Source organism: Aethalodelphis obliquidens, unplaced genomic scaffold (assembly GCF_003676395.1).
Source record: "Aethalodelphis obliquidens isolate GAN/ISIS:26980383/991018 unplaced genomic scaffold, ASM367639v1 scaffold70, whole genome shotgun sequence".
In the NCBI taxonomy this organism is placed as follows: Eukaryota; Metazoa; Chordata; class Mammalia; order Artiodactyla; family Delphinidae; genus Aethalodelphis; species Aethalodelphis obliquidens.
In genome coordinates this window covers 9230713-9251633 of record NW_020838014.1, presented here as the reverse complement: position 1 = coordinate 9251633, position 20921 = coordinate 9230713, and the positions used below count along the sequence as shown (strand labels likewise).

The 20921-nt window shown below is 42.7% G+C and overlaps 1 protein-coding gene across 2 annotated transcripts; it reads left to right on the top strand.

The window, feature by feature from the left end:
* Positions 1-982: 982 nt before the first annotated feature.
* On the top strand, positions 983-20482 carry PDZK1 (PDZ domain containing 1). 2 transcript variants are annotated; one of them, XM_027091203.1, is made up of 9 exons: positions 983-2008; positions 4625-4836; positions 5836-6082; positions 7831-7967; positions 9201-9396; positions 11731-11927; positions 17171-17395; positions 18062-18352; positions 19996-20239. In XM_027091203.1, the coding sequence occupies exons 2-9, from the start codon at positions 4627-4629 to the stop codon at positions 20047-20049; spliced, it is 1557 nt and encodes a 518-aa protein (XP_026947004.1). In that variant the 5' UTR covers positions 983-2008; positions 4625-4626; the 3' UTR covers positions 20050-20239. The 2 variants fall into 2 exon arrangements, with proteins under 2 accessions (XP_026947004.1, XP_026947003.1); XM_027091202.1 differs by lacking the exon at positions 983-2008 and having other exon boundaries at positions 3616-4836; positions 19996-20482.
* The last annotated feature ends 439 nt before the right edge of the window (positions 20483-20921 follow it).

Sequence of the window (20921 nt, the reverse complement as noted above, 5' to 3'; positions counted from 1 at the left end):
CTCACCACTGAGTCTTTCCTGCCCACCAGCACTTTGTTCTTCTTCCCACAGACAAGCAACTTTGTTGCCAAAAATTGACTTTTTCCCCCAGAGCTCAGAAATGGTTAGAGCTTTCTTCCATTTCCAGTATTTTATTTTGGCTGTTTGAACTGTGGAGTAAGGCCTGCTGAGGGTTTGATGGACTCCAGCCTGAATCAGATGATCGCTGATATGATATTACGGAAATCCATAGGCCTTTACTAATTGCATATCTCTCCACCATAGGGTTCTGATCTCTGGATTCTCAAGAAGCAGAAGATGGGGGTGGGGGCTGAAGAAATAGCAAACAGTATCCTTTTTTTTTTTTTTTAAACTATTACCTTACTTATTTTTAATTTTTAAAAATTGAGGTATATTTGATTTATACTATTATATTAGTTTCAGGTATACAACAGTGATTCAAGATTTTTATAGACTGTAGTCCATTTAAAGTTATTATAAAATAATGGCTATATTCCCTGTGCTGTACAATATATCCTTGTAGCTTATTTATTTTATACGTAGTAGTTTGTACCTCTTAACCCCCTACCCCTATCTTGCCCCTCCCTCCTTCCCTCTCACCACTGGTAACTACTAGTTTGTATCTGTGAGTCTGTTTTAAACAAACAATTCATTTGTTTGTTTTACTTTTTAGATTCCACATATAAGTGATAATATACAGTATTTGTCTTTCTCTGTCTGACTTATTTCACTAAGCACAGTACCCTCCAAGTCCATCCATGTTGTTGCAAATGGCTAAATTTCATTCTTTTTTATGGCTGAGTAGTGTTCCATTGTGTGTGTGTGTGTGTGTGTGTGTGTGTGTATCACGTCTTCTTTATCCATTCATCTGTTGATGGACACTTGTGTTGCTTCCATATCTTGGCTATTGTAAATAATGCTGCTATGAACATTGGGGTGTGTATCTTTTCAAATTAGTGTTTTCATTTTCTTTGGATATATACCTAGGAGTGGAATTGCTGGATCATATGGTAGTTCTATTTTTAATTTTTTGAGGAACCTCCATACTGTTTTCCTTAGTGGCTGCACCCACTTACATTCCCGCTAACAAGTGTACGAGGGTTCCCTTTTCTTCACATCCTCATCAACATTTGTTAATTGTGGTCTTTTTGATGATAGCCATTCTGACAGGTGTGAGGTGAATGATATCTCACTGTGGTTTTGATTTGCAAGAAAAGGAGGAAGAAACAGGAAACAGTATCCTTAAATACAGAGATCCTTCCTAGTTAGGCCCTGTGTTCCAGAGTTCCAGGCATCCTTATCATGGAGCAGTGACAGAGTCTTGCTAAAGTGACTGATGCCAGCCCTGATTTAGGGGCCAGTGTAAACCAGGCTGTGGACTAGACAAACCCAGGACTGGAGCTGGACCAGAGCCCAGCCCTCGTGATTCCTAGTTGAACTGTCTCTCTACAAGATGGCACAGGAAACAAACAGTTTCAGGGCCCTATGTAAGGCCAAGCTTTGGGGGTTTTGATCAGCTTTCTCTATCGGTACAGTTGAAGGTGTTAAATATTTCATCAGTTTGGTGTGGGGGGCAGCATTAATCCTTTAGTGGCTGAATTGTGGCAAGAGCAGACAGGGTGGAAGGATGTAATCTGGGCCTGGGGACAGCAGCTGTTTCCCACCCAGAGTGGTAGCATTTCTATCAGTATTTTTATCGGTGTGAACTGGCTCTAATTCTCTGTGCTTCAACCATAGATGTGAAAAGAAACTCTGACCTCGAACACCTGAGGCTTCAAAGACATAAGTGCAGATCTGAGTGATTACTGTCTGGCTGTTTGAAACTTTAAAGAAAGAAAGACACACACAAACAACTTGAGATTTTGCCCAGAAACAGGGATTTGTGTTTCCTTGTATATCAGACTTTCAGGTCTCTATTGAGATACAGGAAAACTTTGTCTCTTCTCTCCCCAAACACCGGACCGCCCTACAAGCAAGGAGGATTCATCTTCCATCCTTGAGAAAAAGAGTAAGATCCTGTGGTTGCCATTGCAGAGTGTGAGAGGGCTGAATTGTAGGGGTGGGTACCTTAGAAACGAGTATTCATATGCTGATCAGAAACATACTCATCTCTTGATGAAAACATAGCATCTAATGGCCCTTATTTTGAATTTTTTTTTTTTGCGGTACGCGGGCCTCTCACTGTTGTGGCCTCTCCCATTGCAGAGCACAGGCTCCGGACGCGCAGGCTCAGCGGCCATGGCTCACGGGCCCCGCTGCTCTGCGGCATGTGGGATCTTCCCGGACCGGGGCATGAACCCGCATCCCCTGCATCAGCAGGCAGACTCTCAACCACTGCACCACCAGGGAAGCCCAATTTTGAATAGTTTTAAGGACATGTTTCAAATTTTGTAGGATTTGGATGAGGTTTCTCTATAATTATTGATACTTCCAAATTTCAGAGGGCTTTTATTTTTTTTCCCTTCAAGGCTTTTCAGGCCTATGAAATTGAGAGCTGATAGGGATCTAGGGGTAAGTTTGGACATAGATGTGGATTCCAGTTGGAAAATGGAATGCTTGCAGGCTGGATGATCAGTAGAAAGAAAAGTCATGGGTCAGAGTCAGAGGGGCTACACATAGGTTCCTGCATGTGAGGAAGCCCCACTCTGGCGCTGCCCTCTCCTCCCCTAACTCCCTACTTTCCCCCTTTCCTCCCAAAGCAGCATCTTCCTGGCGGTTGGTCATGATAAGACAGAGCTGCAATGCTCTCCCAGGTGTGGACGGTGATCGTGGTGACTGTGGTTTCACTTTTCTCTGCCCTTGATCCTCATTGGGGTGGGCTTAGGCCTCAGGCCCTCATAAGAGATCACTTGAAACATTGTCTATTTATTTTTTTATTAAAAAATTTTTTTATTGGAGTATAGTTGATTTACACTGTTGTGTTAGTTTTGGGTATACGACAAAAGTGAATCCGTTTTACATATACATATATCCCCTCTTTTTGTTTGATTCTTTTCCCATATAGGCCACTACAGAGTATTGAGTAGAGCTCCCTGTGCTCTACAGTAGGTTCTTGTCAGTTATCTATTTTATATAGACTAGTATGGAAACATTGTCCATTCTTGTTTCCTTGGCTTCTTAGTCATTCATGCCCCTGGTGGCTCGGCTGCCAGACCCCACAATAGCCCAGGGATCGGGCCGTGGGAGGCTTTCTGCTCCATTTGTACTGTATGTTTCTGTGGGCCCAGAGTCAGAGGTGGCCACCTCCAGTCACCATGGCGTGGCTTCTCGGGAGCCTGGAGCACTTTGCCGTCTCTCCTCCGCCCTCCACCCCCATACCCTGTGCGGTCATCTGCTCCTGTTCCTCCAGGAGAAACGGATGGTTTATTCTGAGTTACTGGCAGGAGCTGTGACCAGGGGAACGTGAGGGCTTGCCGTGCAGGCAGATTAACCAGCAGAGTCTAGCCTACTGCTCTCGGGGCTCTGCTCTGCACCAGCCGTTCTTGGCCTCTATTCTCAAGTGCTTAAGCCAGGAGGTGTTGGGGACCCCTGGCAGGAATCTTTTTTTTTTTTAATTTTATTGAAGTATAGTTGATTTACAATGTTGTGTTAATTTCTACTGTACAGCAAAGTGATTCAGTTAGACATATTTTTCATATTATTTTCCATTATGTTTTATCACAGGATATTGAATATAATTCCCTGTGCCTAGCAGGAATCTGACCCTTAATGACTGGGTGCCTGTTGGTTTTCACACTTTTCCTTTCCTCCTCCTGTGGCCCAGAGCCTTGCTCTTGCAATGGGGAGAAAGGAGGGGCAGGATGGGTGGAAACGGAAGCGCTTCAGGAGGGAGAGATCTGACATGGCAGCAGGAATCCTCTCTCTGTCGGGCATCCCCACTCTGTTCTGACTAGAACTTCAGCGTCCTAGAAACCACTTTTCTATCTGTTTCCAATGTACCAGGTCAGCTCTCAGGCCTGGCTTCTCTGATTTTTAATTGTTTGAAGTCTTCCTTATCTTGTCTCACCTCACCACTCTTACTAATTCTTCAGCTCTTGGAAAAGTCATTTCTCCAGGAAGCCATTCTTAATTCTTCCCACCCCATTCCCTACAACCAAGACACTCTGTTATATTCTCCCTTATCACGCTATTCTTCCCTAGTAGATCATTCATCACGTGTTTCTGTAGAAACATGTTCTCCCTGATATGAGAGGCAAAGTATAGGTCTGTCTTGTCCACAGATTTATCTTCAATGCCCAGAACTTGGCAAGCTCTTCAAATATTTAAATGAAAGTAGACTTGGATTTTCTTAAAATTTTTAGATAATGTATTTGGAACTAATTTCTTTTGGTCAGGGGACAAAGGGGAATTTGGTTTTGCAACTATTGAAACGGAAGCATCTCTGTCCAGTACCTAGCCGAATACATGGGTCTGAAATTCACGTGAAAGGTCATCTTTGGGGAGAAATAGATTTAGAAGTCACTAGCAAGTCCTGGAAGGTGGCTTCCTATACCCCGAATGTTGCTACCTGAACAGTCTGGATTTGGTGTGACAGAAGAATAGAGGTATAGGAGATGGAGGACAGATTTCTCACCCCAGTTAGATTTTCTGTCTTGTGGATTTACCCATTTGTTTTTCATCACAGAAATGGCCTCCACCTTCAACCCCCGAGAATGCAAGCTGTCTAAACAGGAAGGGCAAAGCTATGGCTTCTCCCTGCGAATTGAGAAGGACACTGATGGCCACCTGGTCCGGGTGGTTGAGAAGGGTAGCCCAGCAGAGAAGGCAGGTCTCCAGGATGGAGACAGAGTTCTTAGGATTAATGGTGTCTTTGTGGACAAGAAAGAGCATACGCAGGTAAATGGGACATTTGGGGTTCTTCTGCTTCTAGGATCTCTTCAGCTCCCACATCTCTGCTGATTCTAGTTTTGGGGGTCAGTGGAGCCTTCCTGGCTGCCACTGGCAAGGCAGGACACCTTTACAGCTATATTCTGCCGGCTAATCAAGTCTCCCATGATTGACCAAGAACTGTAAAAATTATTCCTAGGTTTGAATAGTGTCAGGTCTAATGTGGATTGCATATTTGCTACATGAAAGGAACTATACCAGGCAATTTCATATTCATTATTTTGTTAAATCCCCACCACAACTCATGAGGTTCATATTACTATTTCATAGATGAGGAAGTGGGGGCTCAGTCACCTTAGCTTGCTAACGTGTTCATGTAGTGAACATGGGGGAGGGTCTGACCTTACCCCAATTCTGTCTGCCTCTAAGTGGGTGCTCTTTTCACTGTACTATGCTTTCTGCATAGACCCAGGAGGACCTGTTGTGCTCTAGGGCAGCATTCGTCCCTGCAAAGAACCAGTCCTAGTAAAAGTCCCCTGGGCTAGGGCTTCCCTGGTGGCGCAGTGGTTGAGCGTCCGCCTGCCGATGCAGGGGACACGGGTTCGTGCCTCGGTCCGGGAAGGTCCCACATGCCGCCGAGCAGCTGGGCCCGTGAGCCATGGCCGCTGGGCCTGCGCGTGCTCCGCAATGGGAGAGGCCACAATAGTGAGAGGCCTGCTACAGCAAAAAAAAACCCACAAACAAACAAAAAAGACAGAAGTCCCCTGGGCTAGGGTTGGGCTATTACAGTCGTGCTAGAGGCCCAGCCTAATCTGTATCTGGATCTCGGGAGGGGCCTGGGCAAAGACGGCTGGGGCACAATCGGCTAACTATTGGGGTGTCAGGGGTCAGCTAGTAGAATCTCCAGGGCCAGATAATGAGCCAGATGGTGAGCCCTCCCCCGGCCCCCACCCCGGTGGTTGAAAGAGCGTTATTGTTAAAGTTAACCTTTTTCTTTCTTCCTCCTAGGTTGTGGATCTGGTCAGAAAAAGTGGGAATTCAGTGATTTTACTGGTCCTGGATGGGGATTCTTATGAGAAAGCTATGAAAAAACAAGTAGATTTGAAAGAGTTGGGTCAAAGTCAGGCGTCGAGTTTGAATGATAAGAAGCTGCCCTCTGTAATGAATGGAGGGGCACAGACTTGGACACAGCCACGGCTCTGCTACCTGGTGAAGGAGGGGAGTAGCTACGGCTTCTCTCTGAAAACTGTCCAAGGTGAGCTTGAGGGTGGGGCAGGGACAAACAGCTTTCCAGAAGAAAGATACTGTTCCCTGTTAATGACTCCTTTGACTAATTTTCAGTTGCTATGGAGATCCAACAGCAGCCTCTCTCTCCCTTTCCCTCCCTGGCCTTTCCCTTGCTTTGCACACTTGTGCAAAGACACAGCAGCGCTGTGTGGGGGACACTGGGCACTCCGGTCCCCCAGTGTTTGTCAGTCTGAGCCTTTGAGGCCAGAGGGTTAGAGGGTTGATGCTTCTTCGTGGGTAAAGACGGAGGGGAGAATGGAGAAAAAGAGGCAAGAGAAGGGAGGTTCTCCACGATAGCCACTCTTGAATTAGAATGATATCTCTTTTCATCTCTCAGAATGTCCAGGTAGTCACTTATTCAAAAAATTCTTGAGTACCTATTTATGTATTAGCCGCTCTTACAGTTGCTGAGGACACTGCAAAAATCCCCACCCTCCTGTGGCATTTAAATAGTACCCTCAGCTGTGGCCACGCTCTGACGTGACTTCCTGACCTCTAGCTGAGAGGTACAGTGATTTGAGAAATCCCAACCATCAGAAAACACTAGAAGTTCTGTTTCTAGAATTTCAGAGCTGCAGGCTGACCCACGCTCAGTTGACCATGGTTTTCTAATGATTCCACTGGCATTGAGGTTGGAACCATAGCTGTGTTAGCCTTTTGGTTCCACCTCTAAGGTTGCTCCTTCCCTGTTCTTTCTGGTATTAGAGAGGTACTGATAGTGGGCCATAACTTGGTAAGTGCTAAACAGCAGACCAATAGTAAACATAAAATAGTTTCCAAGGCTTATTTAACCTGTAGCAAGAGAAATAAACTAGCTATAAGAGGTATTTCTCAAGTTTGTCAGTTATTAAAACACAGTGATGTAGGTGGTCAAGGGAAGCTTGGCATTTCTCAGAGGTTGGTTATCAGTAAAATGGTAAAAAAAAAAAAAAAAAAAAAGAAAGAAAAAGAAATTGTAATTCAGACTGTACTCATCTGGCTTTTGTGTAATGTCCATGGTGAATGGTTTAGGTTAGCGTTATGAAGAAAATTTTTTCTTCATGACAAATACATAGCAAGGTAACAGGAGAAATGTTAAGTATTTAAGGAAGCAGAGTTTAAATTACTATTATTCTTTGCAAATTGTTTATGTAGTCATTATGAAGCTATCGTTTGCCTAGGCTGATATGTTAATATCTTGAAAGAACTGACAGCATTTCTTTAAGAAGCACCTAAATCATACCACCTACTAATACACAATGACTGTGTGGATGCTTTCCTCTCCTCCTGTGCCTCTGCCCTCTTTAGCCTGCATCAGTGAGATTTATTCACTCCACTGGATGTGGTGGTTGGTGATAGCATTAATTAAAGAGGACAGAATGGAGCAGACGACTTCTAATTCTACAAATGCAAAGAAAGGGAGTATGACACAGGGATGAAGTGTGGGCATGGTTTGGTACTTTCTGGCTCAAGAAGCCAGTGCCACCTGAGATTGCTTCTTTGCATTCAGTTGGGCTCAGAAATCCTATTCAAATCAACAAAAGCCAACTGAGTAATGGCTCTGTCAAGCTTTGCGCTATGAGCTCTAATTGTCATTCTAAATCAGAAGCCAAAATCTATTGGAGTTAGCCCTAAAATTTGAAGTTCTAATATTGTATTATTGGGAGAAAACCCTTTGCTGTTGGACTTTCCGTGTAATGGAGTTGTGACACTTGTCCACCTGTTACCCTCTTTCAGGTAAAAAGGGAGTGTGCATGATTGATATAAAACCTCAAGGTGTGGCTATGAAAGCCGGAGTCCTGGCTGAGGATCACTTGATTGAAGTGAATGGAGAGAATGTAGAGGAGGCCACCCATGAGGAGGTGGTTGAAAAGGTATATCCCAAAGGAGTACTTTTCTTACCGTATCTTTTACTCTGCTCTCATTGGAAGTGACAGGAAGACAGGAATGGTAGTTTATGATGGGAGGACTATAATAATGGGAAGCTAACCCTTTGTATTAAGAGCAAACAGACTCACTAGTGGTATAAAGTGTTAATATAGGGTTTTGGAATAAGGCCTTTGCTAGTTTCATGTTGTCTTGAAGAAAAGTGTTCTAAAGAACCATTAACTTTATCTTTTGGATCTTATTTGTAATTGATTGGAATTAATTCCAATTTAGAGGGGGTTGGAATCCCCCACTAAATTTATAATAAAGTGAATGTTGAGCCACTGTTACTAAAAATGTTTTAATACAAGCTCGAAGATATAACCGGTGTGGTGATGAATATTGAGCTACACATCGGGAGTATTTGAAGACCTGTTATATCCCAAATCTTATGTCTAGCATGGTTCCATGACACATGGAAAACACTCAGAGGATTTTCTAAAATAAATTTATTTACTTATAAAATTTAAAAATAAATTTATTTATTTATTTTTGGCTGCGTTGAGTCTTCGTTGCTGCGCGTGGGCTTTCCCTAGTTGTGGCGACTGGGGGCTACTCTCCGTTGTGGTGTGCGGTGGCTTCTCTTGTTGCGGAGCACTGGCTCTAGGCACGCAGGCTTCAGTAGTTGCGGCTTGGGGGCTCTACAGCACAGGCTCAGTAGTTGTGGCACACGGGCTTAGTTGCTCCGCAGCATGTGGTATCTTCCCGGACCAGGGCTCGAACCCGTGTCCCCTGCAATGGCAGGCAGATGCCTAACCACTGCACCACCAGGGAAGTCCGGCAGAAGTTTTCCTTTGGGGTCATATAGAACCTTGAAAATTGACCAACTTTATCTTCTCTTGGTAGAAGGATCTTACAAAGTAGACCTTTACTTTCTTTTTCAAACTCCTTTCCTGGTCTTCACCTATATACCTTTCTGGGTACACAGCTTTCACTTGGGTTCAGTTAGCATCTGTGTGGGTGAGGTCATACTTAAGAAGGCGAAAAACAACAACTGTACGAGGGAAGATACATAATACCAGTGAGGTGGTAGAAAACAGTATTACAGCTTAAACTCAGGCCTCACATCTCATATTTCCTATTGAATCTATAGACTGTGTGCCTTGATACAGAAACTTTCCTATTTCCCAGCATCATTCTTGGAGATTGATGTTGGCCCTCACCTGTGTATGTTGTTGCAGGTGAAGAAGTCTGGAAGCCGCGTCATGTTTCTGCTGGTGGACAAGGAAACTGACAAGCACCATAGTGAGCAGAAGATAAAATTCAAGAGAGAAACAGCCAGTTTGAAACTGCTACCCCACCATCCCCGGGTTGTGGAGATGAAGAAGGGAAGCAATGGCTATGGTTTCTATCTGAGGGCAGGCCCAGAACAGAAAGGTAAGGTACTAGAAGAGCAGAAAACCTGGTAGTGTAACCATCCAACTCCTCATCCCAGTCTGACTCCAGAGTTCCTTTAGGCCCCCAACCGCCCATCAGATTCATGAAGGAAGTAGTAAGAAACTAGGAAGCGTAGCTGGGTCAGTTTAACTCCGTGCATATGGGGGCCTGATGATGGGCATCCCTAGGTTTCCACAGCAGAATTATAAGGCAGAATTTTGGATCTGGGCAGTAGTATGCTGGTAAATTGGCTCTCTGGAAAAAAAAAAGCCCTAATTTGTAGCATGTGTTGTTTTTTGTGGTGTAAATACTCCCACCATGTCTGATTTCAAGCCACCAACATGCTGTCACAGAATGCAAAGTTGAGAAGTGTTTTCATGAGCTGGTGTGAGGCAGCTCCAACACACCCCTAGGTCTGAGGCAGAGGGTGGGTTGGGATCTGGGACTTGAAGAGAACCAGGAGTCTTTCTGGTTCTTATAATTCAATAAGGAAAGAACTAAGGTCCTCCTACAGAAGCTGAACACATTAAAAAAATGTAGGTTCAGGCCATGTGAACTGTTATTCACCCAGAAGTTGCTATTTTCTTTTAATCATATATTTATATTAATTTATGAAACATTAATTTGGTTCATATAATGTAAAAATGTATTCTCAGGGCCCTTGAGAATATCAAGTGAATCAGACGAGAATTCTTCAGTCAAGAAGCCTCTTGTTTAGTAGAGGAGATAAGACATGTGTGTCCGTAACTGAAGGTAGATGGTGAGAAGCGCCTTAATACAGGGCAGATAAAATACTGTGGAGATTCAATGTTGGAGCAAGTTTTTCTCACTAAAAATGTACTGGGAGGCCTCTTAGTAAAGGCAGCACTTGAGCTCAGGCTTCGTAGTATGAATAGAATTTGGGCAAGCTGATGGAGTGGGGACAGGAAGGCCAGTCCATGAAGACAGGATTGTGTGAATAAAGCAGGAAAACACAGGCACAGTTTTACTGGCATCTAACGTGTAGCACAGAAGACCAAGTTAGGAAGCTTGGTTGGCGAGAAATGATGGACCTTTAGTGCGTGTTGAGGAGTTTGGACTTGTTTCTATAGTCAGTGGGGAGTTAAATGTTTTTTGAACAGTGTGAGAGAGAAGGAAAAATTAAGCCTACAGTGTCTCGGGAGCTTTACACATCTCAATTACTCCTAATAATTCTGCAAGAATTGCTGAAATTGAGGACCTGAAGAAGATAGGATAATTTCTATAAGGTCAAACAGTTAGTTGTGGTACAGCTAGGATCAAATCCAGGTCTGTTTAGTTCCAAAGCCCATGTTCATGCTGTTGCCCTGGGGAGTGACTCGGTCAGACATTGCGTCAGGATGAATCTGGAGGCAGGTCTGCATTGGAGAAGGGGAGCATTAAGGACAGGGAGAGCAACTGGTAAGGTGCCGGGGCAGTTTAGGTAGAATTTCAGGTAGAGGATCTAGGACTCGAGAAGAGGAGATGTATAAAAATATTAAGGTAGCACTGAAGGACTTGGCTGATTAGACATGGGGAGTAGATGCTGAGGAAGAATCAGTTGCGAAGTGTCAGTGCCTGGGGAGATGGTGCTCCCACTAACGGGTGACCAAGATGAGGGAGACGGGCCAAGATGATTTTTGGTTTGAATACATTACATTGGAGGAATCTATGGGCTATCCAGTTGGAGATGCCAAGCAGCTAGCTGGAAAAGTGAAACTGGAGCTTGTTAAAACTGAATGAAGGACAAAAAAAAAGTGTGAGAGATCTGGAGGCATCCGGTGAAGATAGTTTAAGTCACGAGAATAAGGCTAAAGACACATCCTTGTGGCATCCACACACAAACGCGTTCACAACTGAATTTGCCCAACTGCTACGAAAATGCCAGCATGGGTTTCCTAGGGTCTGAATTCTTTGGTTTTGTTCATCATTCTTCCCTTCCCCCTTTTTTCTTTACGGCAACTTCTACATAAGATGTACAGATACGAGTATGCACACTGACTTCCTGGGACTTTGCTGACCCTTCTTACTGCTGAGCATGCTATTTTGTTAAGATTGAATCCCAAACACTTTTAGAATGTTTTAGTAACAACATTCTTTAAAACCCTTTCATTATTAATGGCTGGGTTTGTTCTTGGAATGAGTTCTGACCAAAGAATGAGGCTGGATAGGATGTGTATAGACATCCTAGGGTGCCAGTGGGAAGGACAGGAGTTGTACTCAGCATGTCTTTTATATCTATTTTATAAGGGCCTTAGGTTCCAGCAGAAATCCCTCAGTTTGTTTTTTAGTGGTCTTTCTGATAATTTTATTAATTTTTTTGGTGGGGGTGAGTAGGTCAAATCGTTAAGGACATAGATTCCGGAAGTCCGGCAGAGAAGGCTGGCTTGAAGAACAATGACCTGGTGGTTGCTGTCAACGGCAAGTCTGTGGAGTCCCTCGATCATGACAGTGTGGTGGAAATGATTAAAAAGGGTGGAGACCAGACTTCACTGTTGGTGGTGGACAAAGAGACGGAAAACATATATAAACTGGTAAGTAATACAAGGCCACATATTCATGAATTAAGGTTGGGTCCATTCAGTCATGCCCTCAAACTTTGGCTAAGTTACCACTTTGATCTTCATACTGGAAGGGGCATAAAATCATCATAAAGGCTGCATTGAAGCTCAAATTGTTAGAGATAAGAGAATGCCAAGTGATGGGTACATGAGTTTTAAGTCCTTAGATTCAAGATTTTGAAAGAATTTGCAAATATAACTGCAGAATCTCTCTTGGTGACCTGGGAAAAACCTATGAACAATAGCCTGGAAATAAGCAGATGTAGCCCTAACTTTCCCAAACAGGGAATAATTAGATTTTAAACTATAGACCAATACATTCTATCAATCCCGTGTAAAAGCCTAGATAGGATTATTAAACAGTTTATAAGCCCTTAGCAAGGGAGTAGAAACACAGATTCACCAAGACCAACTGGTGTCAAACTAACCTTATTTCCTCTAATCACAACAGCTATTATCTGCACATTTTAAGGTTTTTATAACAGTTTTGTCACAAGAACTGAGGTTCACTCTAGCTTAGCAGACATTTGGGGGCCTCCTAAGGCACCATCTGCCTTGCTGGGTGTTGGTCACAAAAACGAACAAAGATGAACTTGTTCTATGTGATATGCAATAATAGAAGCATCCAAAGGTGTATAAGTGATATAGAGGGAGGAATATTATGAGAGGTGGTGGTAGTACTAGCCTCCTTTTTGTTTATTTATTTATTTATTTTTGCGGTACATGGGCAGGCCTCTTACTGTTGTGGCCTCTCCCGTTGCGGAGCACAGCCTACGGACACGCAGGCTCAGCGGCCGTGGCTCACGGGCCCAGCCGCTCCGCGGCATGTGGGATCTTCCCGGACCGGGGCACGAACCCGTGTCCCCTGAATCAGCAGGCGGACTCTCAACCACTGCGCCACCAGGGAAGCCCCCTAGCCTCCTTTTTAGATGAAAAAAATGGAACTTAGACTAAGTGATGATTGGCGAAAGTCACACAGCTTAGCAGACTGAAGCTGGTGTGTGAATGCAGGTTTTATTATGCCATAAGCCCTCCCAGCACAACGTTTTGATTAGATACTTCAAGACACTTGTCTTGATGACACTCTGCCCCTATCCAAAAAATGCAACTTAAGGTTACATTAATTGACACTTAGCTTCTGGAGATGGTAGTATTACTGTACTGAGTTGGTCAGATTATACCTGAAATTACCAGTAATGTAATCTTGGGTAAGTTACCCTCCCTGTGCCTGTTTCTTTCGTTGTAAAATGGGCGTAGCTACAGTGAAGGGTGGCTATGAGTGTTAAATGAGTTAATATTTGGAGCATTCAGAATAATGCCTGGCACATATAAATGTTTGTTAAATCAACATTGTGTCCAGTTCTGAGAACCTCACTTTAAGGCCAGTGTCAAGAAAGGTAAACAGGGCAGAGGTTTCGTAAGACACTACGTGAATATTTCGCTTGAATAAGCATAGACTTTGGGGAAGAAAGAACATCTTCAAGAATTTGAAAGGCTAAATGGTAACTATGTAAGGTGATGGATGTGTTAATTTAACTTGATTGTGGTAATCATTTCACAATGTATATGTCTAGCAACTCATCATGTGTACACCTTGAATATATACAATTTGTCAATTATACTTCATTAAAGTTGGGAAAATGTATGAAGCAAAAATTGACAAAATTGAAAAGAGAAATACAGTTCTACAATAATAGTTGGAGACTTCAATATCCCACTCTCAATACTGGATAGAACAACCAGACAGAAGTAAGGAACTAGAGGACTTGAACAACACAAACCAGCTAGATCTAGCAGACATACGCTCTACCCAACAACAGAATACACATTCTTCTCAAGTGCACAAGGGATATTCTCCAGAATAGACAATATGTTAGGCCACAAATTAAGTCACAATAGCCAAAAGATGTAATCAACCCGTGTCCACTGACAGATGAATGGATTTAAAAAATGTTATATCTATCTATCTATCTATCTATCTAATCTATCTAATGAATTTGGAAGGCTATTATGTGCAGGAAGTAGACTTATTTTTGAGGTGTTCTATGGGGCACAGCTTGACCAAATAGAGAAGGCACAGGGAGCTAGCTTTTGGCTTAAGGACAACTGAAGCTGCCAGGAACAAGCTCTGCGGAGCAGGGAGCTCCCAGTTGGTGGAAAAAATCAAGCAGAAGTCAGGTCACTGCTGTAGCTGTTGTAAAGGGAATTCTGGCATCAAGTCCTTGTCAATGCCTCCTAAACTTATGACAGCATGACTGAACTATAATTTTAATGTTTTGGTTAATATGAGAGAAATTGGACCTAAAAAGATGCTTGTTGCCATCTTCTTCCTCCGTCTTCACTACCGCCTCCACCCCAAAGTAAGTTCCATAGATGGGTAGGTGGGAGGTGGTTGGATCTTTGATATATATCAGTGAATAAAACAAACACCTAAAACAGTTCCTGGAACATACTAGACACCCAAATATTTGAGTGAAGAATGAGTAAAAACTCATTAAGTGTTTAATGTTACTGTCCTCTGCCTCAAGATTAGCTGCTACTGTCAGATACAGTTGATTTGCTTGTTTGGGTAGTGACATCAGTGGTATTTTTGCATGTGATGAGTCACTTTGACAATTTTCCACATTCTATTTTATTTTTTAAATTTATCTTTGGCTGCATTGGGTCTTTGTTGCTGTGCACGGGCTTTCTGTAGCTGCGGCGAGCGGCTTCATTGTGGTGCGCAGGCTTCTCATTGCGGTGGCTTCTCTTGTTGCAGAGCACGGGCTCTAAGCACATGGGCTTCAGTAGTTGTGGCTTGCGGGCTCTAGAAGGCAGACTCTGTAGTTGTGGCGCATGGGCTTAGTTGTTCCATGGCATGTGGGATCTTCCCGGACCAGGGATTGAACCTATGTCCCCTGCATTGGCAGGTGGATTCTTTTTTTTTTTTACACATCTTTATTGGAGTATAATTGCTTTACAATGGTGTGTTAGTTTCTGCTTTATAACAAAGTGAATCAGTTATACATATACATATGTTCCCATATCTCTTCCCTCTTGCATCTCCCTCCCTCGCACCCTCCCTATCCCACCCCTCTAGGTGGTCACAAAGCACGGAGCTGATCTCCCTGTGCTATGCAGCTGCTTCCCACTAGCTGTCTATTTTACGTTTCGTAGTGTATATATGTCCATGTCACTCTCTCACTTTGTTACAGCTTACCCTTCCCCCTCCCCATATCCTCAAGTCCATTCTCTAGTAGGTCTGTGTCTTTATTCCTGTCTTGCCCCTAGGTTCTTCATGACATTTTTTTCCCTTAAATTCCATACATGTGTTAGCATACGGTATTTGTCTTTCTCTTTCTGACTTACTTCACTCTGTATGACAGACTCTAGGTCCATCCACCTCATTACAAATAGCTCAATTTCGTTTCTTTTTATGGCTGAGTAATATTCCATTGTATATATGTGCCACATCTTCTTTATCCATTCATCCGATGATGGACACTTAGGTTGTTTCCATCTCCTGGCTATTGTAAATAGAGCTGCAATGAACATTTTGGTACATGACTCTTTTTGAATTATGGTTTTCTCAGGGTATATGCCCAGTAGTGGGATTGCTGGGTCATATGGTAGTTCTATTTGGCAGGCGGATTCTTAACCACTGTGCCACCAGGGTAGTCCCAATTTTCCACATTTTTTTAAATTATAAATTTATTTACTTATTTTTAGTTTTGGTTGCATTGGGTCTTCATTGCTGCACGTGGGCTTTCTCTAGTTGTGGCCAGCAGGGATACTCTTTGCTGTCGGGCATGGGCTTCTCATTGCGGTGGCTTCTCTTGTCGCAGAGCACGGGCTCTAGGCACGTGGGCTTCAGTAGTCGTGGCACAAGGGCTCAGTAGTTGTGGTGCACGGGTTTAGTTGCTCCACAGCATGTGGGATCTTCCTGGACCAGAGCTTGAACCCGTGTCCCCTGCATTGGCAGGCAGATTCTTAACCTCTGTGCCACCAGGGAAGCCTCCAATTTTCCACATTTTAAAGAGAAAGAAATGTGGGAAGATTTGCAAGTATATCATTGAAAGGTCTGAAGTTAGCTGAATTAGGTAACTAGCAGGTTCTGTGCTGGTGCTTCTCTTGATAAGAAAGGAAGATGTGGTCTTGGGGTTACTAAGACAGATGATACCAGGACCCCAAATCCAGTTTTATCCAGGTTGCTGAACAGTATGATTTGGGGCAGAGCACATGTACTCACCTTCGATTGCTTGATTTTCTACTCATTGCCTAACAAATGTCCTGGATGCTTGTGGGCAATAATTTAACTAGTGATCCAAGATCTTACTATACCCAAATATACCCTTTTAATTCTCTCAACTAAAACCCGCACTCAGCTAAACTCTTCATTCTGTAACACAAACCAGTCATATGTTTCCTGTTCTATGCCTCTTTTATATTTGAGACCATCACTGCCTTCTTCACATGGATGGTCTGGGAGTCGAGATGGATTAGAAGTATTTAAAGATAGTGAGGAGTCTGGCTTAACAGAAGTGTCAGCTAATGGTTACAATAATAAATAGTAAAATAAATTGAGTACAGCAGATACAGGACTGGAGGGGGAGGGGGAGAAGCAAGTAGCGAATGGTTGGAATTGGCTTTTGTTACCATATGTGATCACATGATTGCCAACCTCCTCTACCCGCTCCCTCAATTAATTACTGCGTGTAATTCAAATAGTGGTAAAAATGAAGTCTCATGTTTCACTTTCTCTAATGTGTTTAAGGAGCTCTGAAGAGTTCTGAAGACCATCTTATTGAAGGGGAAGGGCCAGGTGAACCTGCTCTGCATGAGGTACTGGGCAAGTCACTCAAGGTCTATAATCTCCTAACAGGGAGATTGCCTATGGTTTGTTCAGTGACTCGCTCACTATCATGGAATCAGAATAAACTGGCAGTTCTGTTAGACTTATTTTTGGATCCTTGTACAACATTCTATACTGCTTTTATTTTATATATATTTACATTTGTTTACACGTTTACACTCATTACTCTATAACCAAGCTCAATCTTCCTTTATACCTTTTCTGTTTGGGGTAGTAGAGAAATTTTACAGCCCACAGCCAGATGTATCTGGAAGAGGAGTGGAACATGGAGGATACCTTATAAATTAAACCAGCACATTTAATAAAGTGTAACTTCCCATACTTACAATTAATGAGGTTTTTTTTTTCCCTTTATTTTCAAAAGGCTGGCTTTTCTCCATTACTCTACTATCAAAATCAAGAACTGCCTAATGGGTCTGTCAAGGAGGCTCCAGTTCCTACTCCTGCCCCTCTGGAGGTCTCAAGCCCAGACACTACAGAGGAAGTAGCAGATCATAAGCCTAAACTCTGCAGGCTGGTCAAAGGTGAAGATGGCTATGGCTTTCACTTAAATGCGATTCGGGGTCAGCCAGGCTCATTCGTCAAAGAGGTATGGTGATCTGGTTCCGGCAGCCCAACAAACAGTCACAATTAGGAGAGTCCCAGTTTCTCCCACTCACTGATGGCTCAGTAAAAAGGTTACATTGAAGGCTTACACTGAGGGTCTCACGTGGGTTCAAATAAATGCTGTTATGGTCTTGTACCCTTTAAGATAGGTACTAGTACATCCTAAGCTCACATCTTTCATTTCTTAAACATCTGTTCCACCTAATTGTCTCTATAGATACTTTCAAATCAAATACTGTAAACAGAGTGAGTTGACATGACTGTGGTGACCGTCACTAATGATTCTGGGAGTGATACTTGTTTGCTTCTGTGCATTTGGCATAATGCCCCTACCCTGCAGGGACTGACAGTGAGGAGGCTATCTCTACAGCTCTCAAGTTGGGAAGGCAGACCTATGAAACCTAATGCCTTCAACCCAGAAGACATATGATATTCAACCACTGTGACACTACTCATTTGAGTACAGAAGTTGTAGCTTTCATAAGGAGAAAAGCAATAGAGCACCATTCTCAACTTCTCTACCTCAAGGAGAAATAATAACATGATTAAGAATAAATTCTCAATGTCCTCATCTCTCCTCTGAAGAATAGCTAGTCTAACATTCTGTTTTCTGTGTTTGGAAGTGATAACTCAGAACCTCTGCCCACAGGTACAGAAGGGTGGCCCTGCTGACCTGGCTGGGCTAGAGGATGAGGATGTCATCATTGAAGTGAATGGAGTGAACGTACTGGATGAGCCCTATGACAAGGTGGTGGACAGAATCCAGAGCAGTGGCAAGAATGTCATACTCTTAGTCTGTGGAAAGAAGGCCTATGATTATTTCCAGGCTAAGAAAATCCCTATCGTTTCCTCCATGGCTAATCCACTGGATGACACCCCTGATCCTGAAGAAGGAACGCCGGAGGAAGCAGAGCAAGACTCGCACACGGCAAAAGAACGAGTGAGTGGTGATGCATTTCTTTTACTGATCTAACTAACCAGAGTCCGGTAAAGTCCTTAATAAGTGCACCATGTGTCTATGTTTACCACAGATTTCCTAAAATACTAGAAAATGACAGTGTAACGAGAACTAGCAAATTTATTTATCGTGGCAGAGAGGAGATGGTATAAGAACAGCGAACATCTTATTTTTCATAGCATGGAGTTGATGGTAACTTATCAAAATTATAATGGGAACCACCAGAAGAAACTGAATCAGACTATTTATGTACAAGTTCTGGATCTACCATTTATCAGCCTTGGGTAAATGGATTTATTCCCTGCGCCTCAGTTTCCCCACCTATAAAACAAGGATAATTTGTCAGATTGTTATCAGGATTATATTAATTAAGACTGTTAAAGTGCTTTGAGCAGTGCCTGCTTCGTGGTAAGCATGAAAATGAATGGTGGTGGTTAGTGACAGTATTGTTTTAAAAATAATTGGCAGATATTCAAGTTTTATTACTGGGGAAGAGTAAGCATTATTCCATATGTATTTGGATTAGATAAATTCCTTGGTAAGTCTCAATTTCTTTTCACAGGTGAACTTGAGGTCCAAAAGTAAGCTGACCTAAGTTCATAAAGAAAATGTATGGCAAAACCAAGACTCTAAAAGTTTTATATTCTTTCTGTTACATTATTTCTATTGATTGGTAATATAAAAAACAAATACTCATTTTTTTGGGGTTTTTTTTTTTTTTTTTTTTTTTTGTGGTACGTGGCCACTTGCGGAGCACAGGCTCCAGACGCGCAGGCTCAGCGGCCATGGCTCACGGGCCCAGCCGCTCTGCGGCATGTGGGATCTTCCAGGATCTGGGATCTTCCAGGATCTTCCCGGACCGGGGCACGAACCCATGTCCCCTGCATCGGCAGGCGGACTCTCAACCACTGCACCACCAGGGAAGCCCAACAAATACTCATTTTTAATGAATACATGCTGTCTTAGTCTGTTTGGGCTGCTAAACAAAATAGCATAGACAGGTTGGCTTATAAACAACAGACATTTATTTCTCACAGTTCTCGAGGCTGGGAAGTCCAAGATCACGGCACTGACAGATTCAGTGTCTGGTGAAGGACTTCTTCCAGGTTGCAGACTGCTGACTTTGGCCACGCCTTCACATGGAAGAAGGGGCTGCGGAGTTCCGGGAGGCCTCTTTTATGAGGGCACTAATCTCAATCATGAGAGATCTGCCCTCATGACCTAATCACCTCCCAAAGGCCCTACCTCCTAATAACATCACCCTGGGGAACAGGATTTCAACTTACCCATTTTAGGGAGATACAGACTTGCAGACCATAGCATACATGATAGCCATTGACCTTGTATTCTAGGTGTCTTTAAAAAATTCTATAATAACTCTATAGGAAGTCATTATAGTACTATGCTAACTGTATAGAAAAGAAATTATATATATATGGACATTAAGAAATATGTTAGTGTCAAACAGCAAACTGGAAACAAAGCCAAGTATAGAATTCAGGTCACCTGGCTTCTAGTGAGTGACTCTACTCCCTGATTTAAGTCATGCAACTCTAGAATAGATCATCCATCTCCTGATGTTCACACTCTTACCACTTATAGATCCTTTGTTTTCTTTTGAACAGGCCCACAGTACAGCCTCTCATTCTTCTTCCAATTCTGAAGATACAGAGATGTGATGAGAACAAGCAATAGCTTTGGCTGATAGCTGTTTCTGGGTATTTAATAGGAATCCTTTACTAAGGAATGAGCTACCACCGGTTTACTGTCTCTGTTAGAGAAGAACTCCTCTGGAAACCAGTTTGTCAATGTGTGATTGTCTTCTGTTGTCATCTGTTTTAGGGGCGGCTACTGCAGATAGCTTATTTATGGTCAACTTAGGAAAAGTTAAGGCAGGAGCCAGATGCTTTTCATTTGATTTCTTTCAAGCTTCAACTTAACTACATTTCTCTGTATGCTGTTATCTCTTCTGTAGGTTCCTAGAGCACCAAAGATGATTTATAAATTTGTATGTGTGAGAACTGCTAACTAAAGTACCTGAGCAGATAAGCCTATTAAAATTATCCTTTGTAAGAATGTTGTTGTTGCTAAAATAAATGCCATTAAAAATGCCTTTTGAGTATGCTTAAATTTTGCCTGTTAGCTGATGTAACCTTAATAGTGCTTTTGTTTTTGGTAAACTTTTTATGCTTTAACCTTCATGTTGCCTCTAGAAACACAAAACACAATAAAACTCAGAATAAGATCTTAGTAATAAAAAGAGACTTCCTCGTAATAAAATTCAGGATTTTCTTAAATTGCATATCTGAGTGTTCTACAAATTTTCCAACAGCTTCCTTGTACAGATGAAGAAATTGAGTCGTAGGATAGGAAAGTGACTTATTCCAGTTAACAGTTATTCACTGTTTTACCCCACAGCACGAGGGGCAGATGAAAAGAAAAAATGAGATATCATCACTGACTTGAATTTAGAATAATTCACTTTTAAATAATAAGTTGAAAGGAAATCAAGAAAAATGACATACTTTGAAGTCTCTCTTGGTAGACTCTA